The sequence below is a fragment of the Thalassophryne amazonica genome, chromosome 14 (genome assembly GCF_902500255.1).
Source record: "Thalassophryne amazonica chromosome 14, fThaAma1.1, whole genome shotgun sequence".
Classification (NCBI taxonomy): Eukaryota; Metazoa; Chordata; class Actinopteri; order Batrachoidiformes; family Batrachoididae; genus Thalassophryne; species Thalassophryne amazonica.
The window spans coordinates 72,007,309-72,028,089 of record NC_047116.1 but is presented as its reverse complement, the minus strand read 5'-3'; the positions used below and the strand labels follow the sequence as shown (position 1 = coordinate 72,028,089).

The window sequence follows — 20,781 nt, the reverse complement described above, 5'->3', positions numbered from 1 at the left end:
ACAGCCAGCAAATGAGTGGATCGGCCTGGTCCTCCATCTAGGGCAGGGGTGGGCAACCTGTTCCAGAAAGAGCCAAGAGGGTGCAGGTTTTCTTTGCAGCCACTGACTCCACCAGGTGATTTCACTGATTAACTGATTCCATCTGCTCAAAGTGATATTAATCAGTAAAATCACCTGGTGGAGTCAGTGGCTGCAAAGAAAACCTGCACCCTCTTGGCTTTTTCTGGAACAGGTTGCCCACCCCTGATCTAGGGATTAAATAGAAATCGATAGGCTAGTCTATTTGTCAATTAAAGAAAGGTGAAGATCAACATTTTTTAACCTGTCACCTATTTTTAGATGGTTTTTGGTTTAACTTTTCACTAGGGACTACAAAGCTTTTACTGGGTCCAGACTTTAGTTTGATCATTAAAACCGTCATGCATTAAACAGATACAGGAAGTGTACGGGGATAAATGAAAATACCTCAGTAAAATGTTTCGCCTGGTTGCTGTATGTGCTAAAATATCATTACACGTGTCTGGAACCATGGAGGGTTTCCTTACAGAGGTACACGTGTGCACATTTACCTCACTAAATGGAAAGGAAAGTTTTAAAATAACAAATTAGACACCCATTGACCTCAGCATTAATCTGCAGCAGTTCAGTAAAAATCTAAAGTCAGAGTCCAACTTCTAAAAGTGAAATTGTGTTGTGATGAGTTTGATTCATATGGGGAAAAATGAACTTTTTTGAGGGGTGGGGGGGGGGGGGTTGCGTGGAATTAAAGCTTGTTTTTAATGTTAATACAGATATGGTATTTGCTGAAGATTTAATAAACACTTTTCTCCACTCTTCCTCCAGTGCGCTGTTAATTTTCTTAACCAAGTTTCTCTCCTTTCCAGCCATCGAGCTGTCTTTGCAGGAACAGAAGCAGCAGGGAGAAATGCGACCCCTGGCCTTGTCCTCTGAGCCCCTAAACTACACCAACACTGTTGGGGTGCAGGAAGCCAAGAAAGTGCGAGCAATCTATGATTTTGAAGCAGCTGAGGATAATGAGTTGACCTTTAAAGCTGGAGAACTTGTTCTGGTTCTGGATGACAGGTAATGCACCATAACACCAAGTCCAAGTTATGGTCTGTGTGTGTGTGTGTGCGTGCGTGTGTGTGTGTGTGTGTGTGTGTGTGTGTGTGTGTGTATATATATACAGTGGCTTGCAAAAGTATTCAGCCCCTTGGTATTTCAGGCAATTTAATTTGTTTACGGCATTTCAAATACAAAAAGTAAATCAGGCTTCTCAATGTAAAAAATTCTAAAATTATCTTCCTTAGACTCAAACTGAAAGTAAATCTCTACAACTTGATATAAATTAATTAAAAATATAAAAGCCAAGATGATGGGTTGCATAAGTAATTAGCCCCTTTGGTATAATACCTGTTATTAATCAGTTTTATTGCCAGGTTTCTTCAGACAAGTCAGTGGATGGATACATGAACATTTTCAAGTCACTGAATATGTCTTGAACTTTATTTATATCAGTTATGAAGAAATACAAACAGTACGGCACTCTATGGTAAATCTGTGTGGAGTAGACAGTTCTCAAAAACTGAGTGACTGTGCAAGAAGAAGAGTGAGGAAAGCCACCAAGACACCCAGACAACCCAGGTTTTAGGCTTCTGTGGCTGTGATTGAAGAAATTGTGCACAGTGCATGTTTTGTGTTTTGTATCCATTGTTATACAGTTATACAGCTTCATAATGAAGTGGTACAGAGAAGGGTCTTCTTTCACCAAAACATTAAATCTAGGCTTACATCTCAGATGTACCTTCTGGCAAATTGTAGCTGAATTTTCAGGTCTTCTTTTTAATAAAACCCTCCTCTATTCCACGTCATCAAATTATGATGTCATATAAATTCATGATCAATCACAATCAACACTTTTGATGATGTCATTGTATCTTCTTCAGCACAGAAATTACGGTGCAGGAGGAGCTGCTTAAGCGGTGCTTGCATCAAATTGACTTGACTCTGGGTCTCTGTTTCAATGCGTTTTGAAAGTGCGCACTTCAAGCTCTATACCAGTTTTTAAATTCTGTTAATAGGCCTATTATAATGTGGATTATGATTAACTACAGGAAACCTCTGACCTCCATAATTGCAAACAAAGGTTTCTGTACCAAATATTAAGGTCTGTTTTTCTATTGTATCAAATACTTATTTCATGTAATAAAATGCAAATTAATTTTTTAAAAGTCACAGAATGTAATATGCTGAATTCTGTCTCTCACAGTTGAAATGTACCTACGATTAAAAATTACAGATCTCTCCATTCTTTGTAGGTGGGAAAACTTGCAAAATTGACAGTGGATCAAGTACTTGTTTGCCTTAGTATATATACAGTATGGAGAGAGAGACACACACACACACACACTGCATATGAAGTTATAGCTACAGCTAATTTTAAACTCCTGTCCCTAGTTGGGCATTAAAATGAAAATAACATGCAAAATTACAATCCTATAAAAACACAATATACTGTACAGGTACCCTATATGATAACAAGTACAACCTAGCCTACCAAATTACAAAATCATCACAACTGTAAACACAGTAGAATAAACTTACAGTCACACATAAACACTATATATAAGTAAGAAAGAGGGAGAGACAGATGCCTATGTGCTTTTATTGTTGGGGCAGTACGTCTCATGGGAAATTTGCTACTTTGCTAACTAGTCTGCTTATACAAATAATAATTATAATAATAATAACAATAACTTCATATCTCCTTCTGTTATGCCATGATGCATACTGTTCTTTTGCTTACCGTGCTACACAGGCAAAACACAGTTTTACTTTTACACATACTGCTTTAAATAATACAATGCGAGCAGTCGCTGCATATAAATGCAACATCTTTCAACCAATCACAAAACTTTACTGATCCACGCTGAGGGCAATGGCCCACCCATCTGGGTGCGGAGCTGGAGAGCAGGTGGAAGAGGAGGCAGAGTGCTGTGTGATCAGCTTCCAAGCTGAGGTAGCCTCTTTCTGTTTAGTGAAGGCATCTTTCAATACAACATCTGAAATTGAAGTCTGTTTCCTATCAGTTTTTGAAAAATCGGGAAAAACCACCCCAGCATTATCAATGAATCACTTGTAGCATGTTGCATGAAGCCCAGCATGTTCTGGAAAATTGTCAAAGTCAATAGTGATACAGTGTTTATAAGTTTCAGCTGTGGTCCTGCTCTCACCACTCAAACAATGCCATCGTTCCACGCACTTTCTGAACGTTTCCTATTGTTTTGCTGAAAAATTTAGTGTTTCTTTTTTTTTTTTAACAGCTATCAGGTGCATAGAGCATGTTTTTTAATGTTTTTTTTTAAACGTTTTCGCCGTGTTTTCCTGCCCTGAACTGTTAGAAGAATGCATCCTGGTCGCTGCCATCTTGGATGTTTTGCACTCTCTTATTGGACCAGCAGGTTACACGTGACTCAAACTGTGGCACGCATGACAACAGTACAGTTAACAAAAGTAAGTAAGAAGTAGTAACAAAAGTAGTGCCGACTTCAAACACTGATCTTATAAAAACTACAGGATTACACAAGGAGGACTTCTTCCCTTATAGCTCAGGACCAATATATCTTTGCATTTGATTGTAGTGCCCCATATGTCAGAGCAGGATGAAACAATACAGCTTGCATCTTACAGCCTATAAGTGGCCCAGCCGGAACCCAGACCTGAATCCGATTGAACATCTGTGGAGAGATCTGAAAATGATGCTCTTATCCAACCCGATGAATCTTGAGAGGTGCTACAAAGAGGAATGGGCAAAACTGCCCAAAGATAGGTGCGCCAAGCTTGTGGCATCATATACAAGAAGACTTGAGGCCGTAATTTCTGCCAAAGGTGCATCAAGAAAGTATTGAGCAAAGAGTGTCAATACGTATGTACATGTGATTGATTAGTTTATTTTTAATAAATTTGCAAAAAAAGCCACAAAACCTTTTTTTCATGTTGTCATTACGGGGTGTTGTAAGTGAAATTTTGAAGGGAAAACATGAATTTCCTCCTTTCTGGGATAAGGCTGTAACACAACATGTGAAAAAGTGAGGTGCCGTGAATACTTTCTTGATGCGCTGTATATGAATTTCAGAGTAGGGATGGGACCGATCTGATCCTGAATCGGTATCGGGTTCTGATACCGATGAAAGTATGAGTTCTCTGTAATTTGAACACACTCTCCCCCCCCCCCCCTTTTTTTTTTTAAAGACTAGTGCAGTGCCCGTAGAAAATTGGGAACTTCGGACATTGTGTAAAATGTAAATAAAAACAGAATACAATGATTTGCAAATCCTGTTCAACCTATATTCAACTGAATACACCACAAAGACAAGATATTTAATGTTTAAACTGATAAACTTTGTTTTTGTGCAAATATTTGCTCATTTTGAAATGGGTGCCTGCAACACATTTCAAAAAAGCTGGGACAGTGGTGTGTTTGCCACGATGTTACATCACTTTTCATTCTAACACTCGTTTGGGAACTGAGGACACTAATTGTGAGTGTCATGATTGGGTATAAAAAGAGCATCCCCAAAAGTCTCAGCCGTTCACAAGCAAAGATAGTGTGAGGATCACCACTTTGTGAACAACTGCATGAAAAAAATAGTCCAACAGTTTAGAACAATGTTTCTCAATGTTCAGTTGCAAGGAATTTATGGATTCCATCATCTACAGTCCATAATATAATCAGAAGATTCAGAGCATTAAAAACTAACATCATTGTGTAAAGGATCAGGAACACTTCAGAAAACCATTGTCAGTTAACACAGTTCATCGCTACATCTACAACTGCACGTTAAAACTCTACCATGCAAAGCGAAAGCCATATATCAACAACATGCAGAAACGCCACCACCTTCTCTGGGCCCGAGCTCATTTGAAATGGACAGACGCAAAGTGGAAACGTGTGCTGTGGTCTGATGAGTCCACATTTGAAATTGTTTTTGGAAATCATGGACGTCGTGTCCTCTGGACAAAAGAGGAAAAAGACGTTCCAGATTGTTACGAGCGCAACGTTCAAAAGCCAGCATCTGTGATGGTATGGGGAGTGTGTTAGTTCCCATGGCATGGACAACTTGCACATTTGTGTAAGTTGTCTGTGCACCATCAATGCTGAATTGTACATCCAGGTTTTGGAGCAACACATGCTGCCATCCAAGCAACGTCTTTTTCAGGGACGTCCCTGCTTATTTCAGCAAGACAATGCCAAGCCACATTCTGCACGTGTTACAACAGCGTGGCTTCATAGTAAAAGAGTGTGGGTACTAGACTGCCCTGCCTGCAGTGCAGACCTGTCACCCATTGAAAATGTGTGGCGCATTATGAAGCGCAAAATACGACAATGGAGACCCCGGACTGTTGAACAGCTGAAGTCGTACATCAAGCAAGAATGGGAAAGAATTCAACCTACAAAGCTTCAACAATTACTGTCCTCAGTTCCCAAATGCTTGAGTGTTGTTAGAAGGAAAGGTGATGTAACACAGTGGTCTCCTCACTGTTGGTTAAACGTTCAACACGAACTTTAAATAGGAGTCCGGAAATAATTCTGACGATGTAGTGTGATGTCATGCACTGACTTTGTGTACTTCCAAAAAAAGAAAAGACTTTGTGTACGTCCTCACTCCAGCGAAAAATCACATCAGAAATTTGTCCAGCTTTCATCCTAACCTCATCATCTTAACAGCTTTTCATGCCTCCAGATGGCTTTTGGCGTATAGATTTGTTTTGTGTGTGTGTTAGAAGAATTAGCACCCTCAGTTAGCTCATTCACATCATTGTCCATCAGCAAAACAAACTCTGCCATATTTAGCTAAATGCTACCCCGACTAGTGTGTGCGTGGGCGGGGTTCACAGCGTGCAATTGTACAAAACTTATGGAACCAAATTGCATGGTAAATGGCATGAATAATCCATGTCATGTGACATACAAAGAGCCAATCAAATGACAAGGATCCACTCAGCAGTTATATAATATTAGCTAACATCTCCTCAGTGTTGTCAAGTTAAACTCAGTCGCAAGGAACACTGACAGCATGCCTTTCACATTAAAAGTATTTGATGGGATGCTGGCATTAAACATTTTATTGTTAAATGGCGCAAGCAACATGAACTATCTGATGTTGTTTGACTTTGCTACCAGGAATATCCCACAACCACACTTGATATTACTTGCAAACAAACTTGAAAAGAACATGTTTGACTGCTGTTCTCAAAAGTCATTGTGTTTGTTTTCTCACTTTACTCTGACATTGAAGTTGCGGCTCTTGGTCAGAGTTGGCTTACAGTCGCAAGACGTCATGTATTACGTCATCTTGGAAGTACTAATGTTACAAGGTAAAAATAAAAGTTTAATGTCAAAATAAAGTTTTTGAAAATTTATCCCCAAAATTTTCATAATAAAGGATGTACATCAGTCATCGTGCCATGCACAAGCCATATCCAAAAGCTGAGGTCTGTCTGGCAAACAGTCAGAGAGATAAGCCACATACCCACACACAGACGTTTCTTGTTTTGTAGTTAGATAGACCCCATTTTGCCAATCCAGAGGTACTGTCCCCAACTTCCATGTAGCATTATATAGGCATGTCAGTCATGACAGCCCAACAGCATCCATTGACTTAAACATCTCGGGGCAAATCTTGTCCTCCTCCAGCAAGTTACCACAGAGGAGGTTTTTGACCTCAGAAGTTCAGTGAGTCTTGCTAGGGTGATGGTACCACTTCCACCCGAGTGTTCCATCACTGCTTCCTCCAAGGAGGGCATGTCGGTAGGGTTTTATTCTAAAGATGAAGGCAAAATAATATTGTTTAATGTTTATCCCCAAATTCTATATAATGCGGTGTGTGTGTGTCATGCTGAAATTGTGTTACACATAAGTTATTAATGATAGGGACATTGTATAAATGTGCTCATATTAAATCAAACTGCACCTGATTTTCTGTTTTGAGCCTGGGAATTCTCATGAAAATACTCTGTCTTGCAAATTCACATGCTGGCTCTACTCTACAGGCAAGCTGAACTCACAGGTTTTTTGAATGGTGTTGGTAGCTGTCATTACTTTATTTCAGTTTAATCAGCAACTGCAAAAATGTTAAACACATTTGTGATCTGAAAAAACCTGAAGCTCTGACTGGTGCAGTGCTTGCACCTTCAAATTCATGTATTTACACTTCTTCTCTTCTTAATACATTTTCTTTTTGTGTACAGTGACCCAAACTGGTGGAAAGGAGAAAACCACAGAGGTGTTGGGCTGTTTCCTTCAAACTTTGTTACAACCAATCTGAATGCTGAGCCAGAGATAGGTAGGTATTTAATCTCAACTCATTTAACATAAAGTGCCCCATTTCTGGCTTCAGTGCAGTCAGTATTGATTGTAGTAATGCTGCTACTGTTTTTTAAATGAGGACAAATTACTGTGATATGTAAATTATCTTTGTTTTACAGGGGCTTATGTTGAAAAAGTAGTTAGTCCTGAAGAGAGAAACCTTGAACCCAATGAGGAGCCAGAGCCTGTTTTCATCGATGAGGTACTGCAATTAACACCTAGTAGAGCATATAATTCTGCCGAAGTGCAACAGGTCCTTCATCCATGTTGCCCAAACCCACTACTTCTAGATCTATAAACTACCAATAGTCACATTTATTTATTGTGAAGGATCTATTATTATTAGTATTATTATCCATTATTATTATTATTATTGCTTATCCTTGCACATGCTGTTTGATGCACATTTTCCTCTACTCGCACCCATCTTGTGTGTTTTTAAGAGCTGACGTAATGTGAATTTCTCCACTATGAGATCAATAAAGTCTTATCTGCACCATCATCCACATCTACACAAGAGTGCATATGTTTAAAGTTCAACATGTGTAACTTGTTTTGGAAGAAATACTTAACCCTCTGTTGTCCGTGGATGCGCTGGTGTGTCCAGATCAACTTTTTGTCATATTTGTATTAATAAATCAGTGACGGAATGTCACAAAGACTTCTTTAGACCACTTCCCAAAAGTACCACTTCTTACACACCTGTCATACCTTCATGATTTAGCCAGCATATGCCACGCATATTAAACACGCTGGCATATGCTGGTGTATGTCTAATAAGTTCTGGGTAAGTTTTGTATAAGTTAAGAGCACATTGACGCACGCTGATGTACATCGTAATACGGCGAGTACCTCAAATTTTTTGGTATGCACAATATTTTTGACGTATGACTCAATCTTCCACATATGTGGGACATAACTTGTAGGTAAGTTATGCGATTGTTGACATACATTTCTTGTAAGTTGCTCATTAGTCGAATAAGTCTATTGATGCTGTCCATGGATTGGCTCAAAGCTGCTGTCTTCATGTAAACAGACTGTTTCAAATATTAAAACCATTCACACATGAAGTAAATATAAAGTCTTAATTTTACCCTTACCTGTTCACTTCAGTCTGATTCATCATCACAACCTGACAAAAATATAGCCACAGAAAGTGTCCTGATTTTGGAAAATGACATCTGAAAATACTTTAATTCCTTGTCGTGGCTGAGGAAATGTAGAGTTTTAAAGCAAGTCCCTCTGTGGTTTTTATGCTCCAGGTGCGTTTCTCAGCCCGAATCAGAGGACGCCGGCGCCTTGTGCCGCAACAAGACAGTTGACTTATTTTAAAAGTTGAAAGAGTCACAGTGTCTCATTTTTCACATCAGCGTTACCACAGACATCAGTCGATTCTTCAGCATTCTGGACACATTGAAAATAAATCCCATGATCCACCAAGACTAAAATAAAATAAAATAAAAAAATATTAAATTACTCTGTTTGGCCTCCATGTAGAGGGGAGAGGCTGCGCGACAGCGTATGCATGCTAGGTGACGCGTTTGTCAATATTTACGTGCCAAACAAAAGGGTTCTGCCAGTGGTGGAAACGCAAAACAAGCCAGACTTAACTGTTCTGACCTGTCCCACACCATGCAGTACCGACCCAAACCACTCAGTGGAAACGGGGCTGTCAGTATACGCTGACTAAATCAATGTGCGACAGCTGCATAATGTATTTTCGTATCCAGCATATTCTGCATATTTTTTATACGTCAGCATACTCTGGCTAAATCATCAAGGTGTAACAGAGCTCTTAGCGATAGTTTCTGTTTGCCTGTGAGACAATCAGTCGCTATAGTCTTTAGGTCACAAAAATTGCATATTTATGAAAAAGAAATATAATAAAAGCAAAAATTTAAATATGTGCTACAAAAATATAAAATGGAAATTCATGAAATTAGGTCTCTGTAGTGGCCCTGAAATGCCTCTAAATTGCTCAAAACCTGTGAGCTAACCCTAACCCACCAGGGTGGGTGGGAGCAAAGGTGCAACAACAAAGTATTGAGCAAAGGCTGTGAATACTTATCTAGATGTGAGTTCTTAGTTTTTTTTTATTTCTAATGAATTTGCAAAAATTTCAAAAACACATTTTTCATGTTCTCATTATGGGATGTTGTGAATAGAATTTTGAGGGGAAAAATGAATTGACTCCATTTTGGAATAAGGCTGTAACATAACAAAATATGGAAAAAGTGAAGGACTGTGAATACTTTCTAGATGCTCTGTATATGCAGTATTTTCAAAGGTGAATTACTGAAAGTATTGAAAAATGACCTGGACACACCGGAGAGTCTGTGGACTAGAGCCCTGCACGGGACAGTATTCTTCTTCCCGCTCCAGCTGAAATTCTGACCATTCCTGCTTGCACCTGCAAAGTGTGTGTTACAGTCCCACCCGCTCCCACAATGGGTGTGTCCAGTCCCGCCCACACCTGTGAAATGCTGAGCGCACAATAATAGAGATGCATTGATTTTGTGTATTCTCCCGTCCCGCAGGAGAAAACATGTTATTTAGGCTATTAATAAAGAAATTCATGGGCTTGTTTGTTTCGTTGAATCACTGGCCTGTATGTCTTTTGACGCACTGATCACGAATAGTGTTAGTATTTGGTTGTTTTCAGTTTAAAGACAGTTTCATGTGACCGTTCAGTGTAACTCACTGCGCTGTGACACAGAGAGAGACAGACTCGCTGCACTCCGCTGTGTGGCTCCTGTAATGTCCGCTGCTCCTGTTCAATTATTTTAGATGAAAATAGTGTGTCGACACGCATACTTTACACTATTCTCCTTTGGTGACTGAGTCATCTTGTTTCTGTTCCCGCAGTGTTTATTTTTAGTCGTCCGCTCCCGCCCACAGCGAAGTTCTGACTGCCCGTGGGACCCAATCCCAATGCAGCCCTCTACTGTAGACCCCAGAGGGGTAATTTCATGAGAAATTGAGAACAGATTTTTTAATCAAATTTTCTGATTGTTTGTAATAAATCAAGTGATTTTAAAATAAACATTTTTTTTCCAGGCTATTTTAGTTTGTTACTTGCTCAAGAGAGAAAGACGCCTGAGTTAAAGCACACATGAACCAACCGTTGTTGTCATCCTTTCGGCTGCCCCCGCTTTTTTTTTTTTTTAAAGTGTCCGGGGTCACCACAGCAGATACAGCCACACTGAATGGGTATTTGGCACAAGAGTCACACTTGATGCCCTTCCTGACACAACTCCACTTTTACATGGCAAAACACACACAGCCCCTGGTGTGCCAAAGCGGTCCCCCATCCTAGTACTAACCATGCTTAGCTTCTGAGATCTGACAGGATCGGGTTTACTCAGAGCAGACTGGCTCAGGTACACGCACCAAACCTGCATTACAATTCACTGTTCACGTAAACATCCAGTACATTCAAACAGCAGTAGCACTTCCTTTTTTTCTGCAGGGGAAAATGGATCGAACTCTGGCATTACTACAGAATGCAGACCCTGCAGATCCGACTCCAGACTCCTCAGAGCTGATCCAGCTGGAGGGTATAAACTTTTATGCTGGTGTAAATCCATCTGCTCCTCTTACCAGTGTCTGCTCCACCTGGCTTGAGACATGCTTCTCCATGCTAATTCTGTTTTTGTTTCCAAATTTAAACATTTGATTTAACAGGTGCATGTGAGCAGATGAACCCAATGATTGACGAGAAGTTACAGGAGATAGACAGGTGTGTTAGATATGAATGCTTTGATAATTAATATATTTTATATTGCTCTGATTTAACATGTGAAACAACATTGACTTTGTTGAGATGACACGCTGTAGGTTGTTTAGACTGCTGTAAAATTGAAAAATATTCTTATTAGTATGTCTTTCTGACAGGAAGCACTCAGAAGTGTCAGAGTTGAATGTAAAACTTATGGAGGCTCTGGAACTGTACAACAAGCTGATGAATGAGGCTCCCTTCTACTCTGCCTACTCCAAGATGCAGACGCAGTATACTGCATCTGGTGCAGCTGTACCCATACAGGTCAGACAATTCTCTGAAACTGCATGTTCAAATGAAAACAATTTGTCACATGAAAAATGAATTGATGTTTCTCAGAGTTGTCCTCAGACTACTGGTGGTCTGTGACCGAGCCTGAGTGGTCCCTGAATATACTGGTAAAATATCAAATTTTAAATTATGGCTGACTCAATGGTTTCTGTGCAGTACCTCTGCAATCACAGCCACTTAAACTTGTCCATCCTTCAGAGTTGTTGGTACAACTGTGAGATGTGCATGATGGGTCAGTGGCTGCCCAGCATCATTTTAACTGCTTTGGAAAAGTTCTGTAAAGTTCCAAATTTTCAGTGGCCATTTGAGGACTAAACCTCTACGGGTCTCGTATGTCTACCAAGTGTCATATCAAGATTACCCTTTCCTGGCCATTATTCCAGAAGTATGTAACGCCTTTCACATTAGCTACATAGTTCAATGGTAGATGTCTCTGTCTGTGATGACACATCAGCCATTGATAAACAATTGATAGACATGTTTCATATTAATGGGCTGACTGACAAACTGTATCGCAGAATAATTAATAATGATGATAATAAGTACTCTGTACACATGGTGCTACATGCATGCTAGGCTGGGTCAAAGTTCTTGACTACCGAAAACACATAATAATGACAACATAAACATTGAAAATTTTGAGCACTGTAGTCGACATTTTTAAAATAACTTTCCTAAAAACAGTGCTGCAAAATATGTGGAAAGCAGAAGAAAGAACTTGTAACTCTAGCTTATGCACTCACACTACAAAATGCTCCCAGAGTATGAACTAAAGAAGACGAAGAATGGGGCCATTAAGAAATGTCTTTTCTGGCATTTGAAGTTGATGGTTATCAGTTCATAATTCCTAATCCGTAACAACTGTCAGATGTCACAAGGAAATGCTCCACCACCCCCACATGTATATAGATATTAATGATAGGGCTGGGCAAGTTAACGCGTTATTATTGCGTTAATGCATTAATTAACGGCAACAATTTTTTTTATAGCACGTTAACGCAGGTGGTTTTTTTTTTTTTCTTACTGTAAGAGTCTGTTGCTCACAGGCTTTTGTTTTGCAAGTCTGTCGCTGACTGCTGCTGCACTCACAGGAACCGGTGTGACGAGTCCCCAACACCAGAAAAGAATTGGTGGATAAACCAACCAACATGGAGACGGGCACGGAACTTTTACATGGCCATTTTCATTTTAAAGTGCTTCCAGACTGTGTAGTCAACAGAACCAAAGTTATTTGCAGCCACTGCAAAGCTGAATTTTCTTATCAGCGGAGTACTTCAAGTCTTAAATATCACCTAAATGCAGCACACACACAGCTGATACCAGCAAATCATTCAACAATACAAACTGCGGCGCGAGGCTTCGACAGACTACGTTAGATGCAGCATGTAAGAGAACTATTGATAAACAAAGGCAAGAGAGGCTCGCAAATGTGACAGTGAAATGGACTGCTACAGACTGCAGGCCGATTAGTGTTGTGGAGGACGTCAGGCTGAGAGACATTCTGAGAATCGCAACAAATGATGGCACGTATGAGATTCCCTCAGGACGCACCATAAAGGAGAGGACTGCAAAAGCCACAACGTTACTACGTGCACCCGCTGTTGCTCTCACTGGGGACTACTTGACATCACTGGGCAACCATAATTTATTTTTATTTTACTGCAACTACATAAACAAAAAGCTGTTGTTAAGTGTTTGCAGAACAAACATTATGGCACTTTCGTTCATATGGCAGAACATTTAAAATAAAATTGTGCTGTACACTAATTTTGAATTCATTTTTGGAGTTTGTGTATAACAATGCAATTAATCATGGAAATCATGCAATTAATAGCGATTAAAATTTTTAATCGTTGCCCAGCTGTTTTATTTATATATATATATATATATATATATATATATATATATAAACAGTCAACAGTGCACTATATTTTATGGCACTATTCGCTATGACAGTGTAGTCATCAGATCTATGCAGTAGCATCCCTTAATATTGACATTACATTAGCAAATATTTTGTTTGGTTTAGTTGGATATGGAACAGATAAAGTAAAAATAACACTAGTCCAAAAAAAATTTCTTGCATGGACCTTCAGAACTGATTTTGGGTCATTTTGGGGTGCTGAAGCCAAATCAGAGCTCAGATTTCCGCTATCACATCTTATCACTATCACTTTTTTTTTTTTCTTTTTTTGTAATCTGCATGCTCTATATTGATGGATTATGCAAAAGTTGCTCATTCACTCACCGTTTGATGCCACTAATCATACACAAAACTAAGGAAAAATTTACTTTTCAGTGGTGCCGTACCTGTGTTGAGCATAATGCTCCAGATTGTATTTTTTCAATATTTCACTTATTTAGTGCTTGTATACTGTGGTCAATAATTATATTAGTTATAATAGTTTTGGAAATGTGTTCTTAATACAGTAGCTGCCTTCCATTTCAAACATTATTCCATATATGGGTCCTTAAATGCAACATGAATTATTAACTTTCTGCATAAAATAACAATTTTTTCAAAGATTTTTTCATATCTCAAAAACATCATGTGATTGGCAAAAACTAACACCGGATTCAGTTTAAGCTCTCCCAATTTACCCAAAATCTTTTGAAAAGAAAAATTGTGTTGACCAGTGTAATAATTATAACTTAGTATTTTAGTCCATTCAGCACATCCTTCAGGAACTTGCACTTCGATTGGAAAAGCCTGTAGGCCATATGGCGGATCCAGATACAATGTTGTTTGCATTTGTGTACTGGGCAAATTTTCTTTTTCCACTTTTGCAGCCTATGCATATTGTTGTGACAACCTATTGAACAACGCAGACCTAGCATGCCTCTTTCACAATGTTTAAAGCTGCTAATTTAACTTTAAGAGCTAGATATAAATAGATCACACACTCCAGTAATGCGACTTTGTTTATTAATGTGGGTAACCGTGAACTTTGACTGGAATGTATGACATGGTCACAGCACCTGTGTGGATAACACTGACTTAGCTTATTGAAGTCTGATGAGGTCCATTGACAAAAGCAACCCTCCAAAACACATAAACACAGTTTTATATTTTGATGCATTTGAGCACTAGCCATACTATTGCGCCTTCATTATTCCACAGTAACTTCAAGTGGCACAGTACTAGACTTGCCAGTGCATTCATATCATGCGTAGGCTTGCTTGGGTGTTGATGATGTAGTCTACAAAGGCCTGAAGTGTAAGGTTTTTTTTCTTCTTCTTTTAAAGTGTAGGTGACACCAAAAACGTGCACAAATAATCACTAAAAATTATGAAATGTTAATATTTTAAAAAGTCCTGAACAATAAAGTTGATAAGTGCACAGGTGAAGGATAAAAAACAGCTGTCTGAAGTCTGTGCTCTATTTCAGCCCTCAGACGAGGCAATATTGTTGCTACATCATCACCAGAACAGGACCTACAGATTCAAGCCCAAATAAATTGTAAACAGCGGAGGTCGAGCTGTTTTCGGACAATGAAGAAGCCGTGGGGACACAGCCTTATGGTTTTGAGCCTTCTTTAGATGACACTGAACACAGAATGGTGATTATAAAAATAAATACATAAATAATGCAGATAATTTCGGTATGCGGGTGGAGGTGATAAACTTTTTTGCTAGCTCTTTGGTCATAATCAGCTGATTTAAAAAAAAAAAAAAAAAAGTTTGTTTTACTATCTGTGACATCAGAAAAAAAGTGATGAGGAAGTGTGGATTTCTCTTTGTTTTTTGTTTTTTTTTCTTAAAAACAGGTACATACATTTCAAATCTGAAAAAATGACATGAGGAGGAGGTGATAGTTTAGTGGTTAAGGCATTGGGCTTGAGACCAGAAGATCCTCTGTTCAAATCCCAGCCTGACTGGAAAATCACTAAGGGCCCTTGGGCAAGGTCTTTAATCTTCTATTGCCCCCAGTGTGTAGTGAGCACCTTGTATGGCAGCACCCTCACATCGGGGTGAATGTGAGGCATTATTTGTAAAGCGCTTTGAGCGTCTGATGCAGATGGAGAAGTGCTATATAAATGCAGTCCATTTACCATTTATGAGGGACTGAAAATATCAGCTATTTTAAAAATAAATATTGTATCCTTCTTGAATAGTTAGTGTACTGTACGTTAGTAGCATAACACGTTATTATTAAAAACGCAAGGAGTAAATAATATGGTCTTACCTGTCCGTTTCAGTGAGATCATCTTCAGTCTGCTGAAAACTTATCCACCTTAATAAAATGATGTCTGAAAATAATTTAATTCCTTATGTCCTGGCTGAAGAAAAGTCCATTTTTCACACAGCAGTTTGGTGCCAGGTTACAGCGCCGGCTGTAATCGGTTAATTGTGGCTGATGGATCGAGCCTCTGCTGTTAACGGAGCCTCCTCTTGTTCCACCGTGGGACGCTTTGCGCCGCAAGTTGAAAGACTCGCAGCTCCTCATCTACTCATAATGTCTCAGTCTGCACGTGATGAAATTATCCCATGATCCACATAACAATAAAATAAAATGTGAAAATGCTAAATTTTGCCTCTGTGTGGAATAGGGAAGCCGCAGACACCATGCGTGCACACTCGTCAGTATAAGTGTTCCATCTGCCAACCAAAAGGATTCTGCTGGTGAGAATGAACCGTTCTGACACCAAAGACACCGTGCAGCACCGCAAACCACTCGGTGGAAACAGGGCTGTCAGTAGCCTGTAAAAATCCATAAATGAATGGGACTATTAAGATAATGGTTCTCCCGGTGATGCCACTTCCTCCTTCTTCTCCAGTGTTGGGACTCGCCCGGAGGTTCCTGAAAATAGTGGCGCGCGGTTCAAAATCCGAAAATTTATCTCTTCAGTAACTGCACACCAGGAAAGGATAAATTTGAAACTGTTGTTTAACTTTAGTCTTAAATATAAAAAAAAAACATTAAATCTTGTGTCACCTACACTTTAATTGGTCTCAGCAGGTAACTAATTTCTTGTTGCACAATCTTGAAATTTCCACTCAAGGCTGTTGCAGCGCATCACATACAGTGGAAAATAAAGGAGAAGATGGCTGAAAATATGTTTTTACTGCAAAGATGTGGCCACCGCTTCAATCTGAAAATCAGTATATGACACAAAAAGAACAGTACTGTATATGGACACTATGCCTAAACTCTTATTCTTTATCTTGAGCCCTGCCAATCACATCCACTGTATTAGAGATGGACAAAAGCAAAAATGTATCGATATTCAAATCCAGTGCCACAAGGAGTGTGTGAATGTTGTTGTCGTTATTATTGGAGTGAAGTGACTTGAGAGTGGCATCTTGTCTTCTGCTTAGAGCTACCTCGGACAGACCGGCACAACCTACCTCCCTCCAGCAATCCAACAGTTGCCTTCTGTTCAGCCCTACAGTCTGCCCAGTGACCAGCCTGGACCCTTGCATTCACTACCCCCCAACATTTCTGCATCATCCAGTAGCCAGGCTTCCCAGCCTACCTATATCAGGTAACAAAAGTATCCTTCGGTTTTAACTAAATCTGTGTCACGGTCTACCTCAAATTCTTCAGGCCCTTCAAAGATGATAATTATTGGGGTCACCTGATACAGGAAGGAAGGTCTCTGTTTAATCAGTGACCTGTCAAAGGACTAAAAAGTTAAAACGGTGAACAGTAGGTTGTTAAATGATAGTTTTCTGATATAATCACTCAGAGATAGGCATAATACTTTTCTAATTTTTATCAGAATTGCGCTAATTTCATCAGAGGACAAAAAATTTCGATTGTTCAAATTTTTTCTCCACGTTGGAACTGATTTAAAAGCTCTTAAACTTGACAAACACGAAAGCTCAAAATTACTCCCAGTTTGTCATATTTGTGATGCAATATGGCAACATACAGTGGATTGCAAAAGTATTCATACCCCTTGGTATTTCATGCATTTTAATTTGTTTATGGCATTTCAAATACAAAAAGTAAATCAGGCTTCTCAATATAAAATTTCCAAATGATCTTCCTTAGACTCAAACTGAAAGTAAATCTCTACAACTTGATAGAAATTAATTAAAAATATAAAAGCCAAGATGATGGGTTGCATAAGTAAGGTGTTCCACCTGCTGCTGTGCCTGATGTTCGGGAAAACAAGTGAGAGGAGAGCCGCGTGCATCCAGACATCTGGCTCTCTCCGTCTTCTCCTCTTTTCTGCGTAACTCCATTGCATAGAGCCCAATTAAGCATGCAATCACAAAGTTCTTCTTCTGCTGTGGATTCATCTGGATGTTGAGCAGTCTGGAGCGATGTGAACTGTTCAACAGCTGATGGTAGGATGAATTGCCCCCTCCCCCCACTTCATCCTACCAGTATAGACAATTTGCCTGATTCACAACATTCCTGACAGAGTTGTGACAGAACATAACAATGCACTGTTACGCGCAATAGCACACAACAGCGGGGGACATTATTATTGATTGTGCAGAATGGTTCGTGATAATTCGCCAGCGACACTAATTGACATTAATTGTAAGGCATGGTAACAGGTTGCAACAGTTCCTGAGGACTCATGATGCCTCTGCCCCAAATCATCATCATTTGTGATCAGCGGCCAAGAATGTATACTTCGTGTCATTCGTGACATGAAAATTGAGTAAGGTATATCTTATATATTATATTCCAATTCTAAGGTGGAACTATGCTAGAATATAAAGGTATATCTAAATATCTAAAAATAAAGAGTAAAATAGGAGAGTAGAAAAGAGTAGATTAGAGCCACTTAGGTGCCTGGTCTTGAGAACCAGGGATGGTAGGTTGAAAACCTTTTTTATCCCATGGGAAGGCTCCTTGTCATCATTATGTGTAAATGCACCATTGTAGTTTTGGTGAACTTATGAATATTAGCTAACGTTGCTAATTACATTTTGGACTCCTATGCCTTTCCAGCAGGGGGCAGTAAATTTTCTTTATATTAAACTCGTGAGTGTGTGATTTTATTTAGTAAGTTCAATGTATGTGCATATAATTGGAAATACATTAAAAATGTATGACATGACATGGATGACCCAAAAAAGTGAAAGCACTTATTTCCATTGTGGTCCATTTTTAAAAAACAAATGACAAAATAAAAGTAATAATAACAATGATCATCATAATAATAATGTGTATATGATGACAAAAACCTAAACAGTTTCTAAATACATTAAATTACACACATTGCTGCTTGTTGTCAGGCAGCCGTGGTCAAAGTTCAACCCAGTCCAACTTTTGCCGCTGTGTGCTGACGTCTCTTTGCGCTGTCCAGTAGAAATGAGGCATCAGGCCAAAACATGGAAGACAGCAGTGCAGAAACAAGTCACAGAATTGCTACACAGAAGTTCACTGTTTGGGAACTGAGGACAGTAATCGTTGAAGCTTTGTAGGTGGAATTCTTTCCCATTCTTGCTTGATGTATGACTTCAGTTGTTCAACAGTCCGGGGTCTCCATTTCGTATTTTGTGCTTCATAATGTGCCACACATTTTCAATGGGCGACAGGTCTGGACTGCAGGCAGGCCAATCTAGTACCTGCACTCTTTTAGTACGAAGCCACGCTGTTGTAACGTGCAGGATGTGGCTTGGCATTGTCTTGCTGAAATAAGCAGGGACGTCCCTGAAAAAGACATTGCTTGGATGGCAGCATGTGTTGTTCCAAAACCTGGATGTACCTTTCAGCATTGATGGTGCCATCACAGATGTGTAAGTTGACCATGCCATGGGCACTAACACACCCCCATACCATCACAGATGCTGGATTTTGAACTTTGAGCTGATAACAATCTGGATGGTCTTTTTCCTCTTTTGTCCAGAGGACACGACGTCCATGATTTCCAAAAACAATTTGAAATGTGGACTCATCAGACCACAGCACACTTTTCCACTTTGCGTCTGTCCATTTCAAATGAGCTCGGGCCCAGAGAAGTCGGTGGCGTTTTTGGATGTTGTTGATGTATGGCTAAATTGCACTTGTAGATGTAGCAACGAACTGTTTAAACTGACAATGGTTTTCTGAAGTGTTCCTGAGCCCACGCGGTAAGATCCTTTACACAGTGATGTCGGTTTTTAATGCAGTGCCGTCTGAGGAATCAAAGAAACCCTAGATGAACAGCGTAGTCCAGTCCCTATTACAAAGCCGCAACATCGCCTTTAAATCAGGTGACAGGGCCCTGTACAGTAACCTCTGGGTACCGAACTTGGCACCGAAAGATGAGGCATGTTTGATACTCTGTACTCCCGAAGCATTTTGGTTGGTGCCACAAAAAAAAAAAAAAAAAAAAGTTCTGTACCCTGCCGTAGTTGGAACTAAAATATATATACTGTTTTCTTCACAGCAGTGGCATGAATGCTCAGTATATCAACCAAGCTGCTGGAGCCCCTTACCCACAGGCGGGTGTGGCCATGGACATGTCGACCTATCACAACTCCAACATGCCTCCTGTGTCATATCCGATGGTTGCTCCCTCTCAGTCGGCACCTCAGCAGCAGCCAGCGTATTATCAGCAGCCTCTTCTGTAAAAGTGAACAACCGCAAAAGATACATCTCCTAAATGTTTCACTTTGTTGTGGTGTGTTCATTTGTATTACTGTGTGTGTGATTATTGTGCCTGGCAAACCGAACTGACCACACCTGGATAAAATGACATGATAGGGGTTTGTCCATAATCCAGGTCTTTTGTGTAGTTGAGTCTGGACAGTGTGTTCATATCCTCTGTTACTGTGTGTAGGGATAATCATAGCTGCAGCTGCAGGGGCCTTTATCCTGAACATTTCTTTTTCCTGGCTGACATGAAGAAGCTGCTGATGTTCTCTCGTGCAGTCACAAACCAACACAGAAGAATGGCCGGGCACACGCAGCAATGCAGGGTTCACATAGAGAAATTGTCTAATTCTGAAGACATTCGCATTTTAAGATTTAAATGCATGACTTTACTGCTGTTGCGCTTCTGCTGCTTTGAGTGTTTTTAAGTTATTGGAAGGCCTTTTGTCTTGCAGGTTGAAGAGGCTTAAGACTCCACTGCAGTCACTTTGCAGTTTTCTCAAACTCTGTTGTATGCTTTACCTTCACTACTGCAGTTTTGTGAAAAAAGTGGCGCAGCTTCACTAAAATTTCCATAACAATTGTTCATTTTGTGATAAAACCATAGAACTAGCTAATAGGATTAAGAAATGGAATAGTTTTGACTGTGTTGAATGCTTGGTGTCCAAAGTAAAGGTCAAACAGGTTCAACTTCCATTGGATTCTATGACATATGTTACCCCATAACATCATAACTAAGCATGACAGAGGGTGCAAACTATTCCACAAATTAATTAATTAATTAATTAATCAGCTCAACCA

The 20,781-nt window shown here is 39.6% G+C and overlaps 1 protein-coding gene and 1 long non-coding RNA gene across 3 annotated transcripts in view; one reads left to right on the top strand and one right to left on the bottom strand.

The window, feature by feature from the left end:
* The window catches only part of stam2 (signal transducing adaptor molecule (SH3 domain and ITAM motif) 2), a 55,792-nt gene extending 35,080 nt beyond the window's left edge, over nucleotides 1–20,712 (top strand). The window contains exons 6-13 of one of the 2 annotated variants that reach the window (XM_034185867.1): nucleotides 885–1,083; nucleotides 7,252–7,346; nucleotides 7,489–7,571; nucleotides 10,839–10,926; nucleotides 11,054–11,108; nucleotides 11,264–11,411; nucleotides 16,758–16,924; nucleotides 19,775–20,712. In XM_034185867.1, the coding sequence (XP_034041758.1) occupies nucleotides 885–1,083; nucleotides 7,252–7,346; nucleotides 7,489–7,571; nucleotides 10,839–10,926; nucleotides 11,054–11,108; nucleotides 11,264–11,411; nucleotides 16,758–16,924; nucleotides 19,775–19,958 (1,019 nt within the window). In that variant the 3' untranslated portion in view covers nucleotides 19,959–20,712. The remainder of the gene's footprint in view (nucleotides 1–884; nucleotides 1,084–7,251; nucleotides 7,347–7,488; nucleotides 7,572–10,838; nucleotides 10,927–11,053; nucleotides 11,109–11,263; nucleotides 11,412–16,757; nucleotides 16,925–19,774) is intronic. The other variant, XM_034185866.1, reaches the window with a different exon arrangement.
* LOC117524140 lies at nucleotides 9,720–18,981 on the bottom strand. The gene is made up of 3 exons (XR_004564726.1): nucleotides 18,972–18,981; nucleotides 14,339–14,341; nucleotides 9,720–9,970 (listed from the first exon to the last, which is right to left on the bottom strand). It is a non-coding gene; the product is annotated as an uncharacterized LOC117524140 (long non-coding RNA).
* Nucleotides 20,713–20,781: the final 69 nt, after the last annotated feature.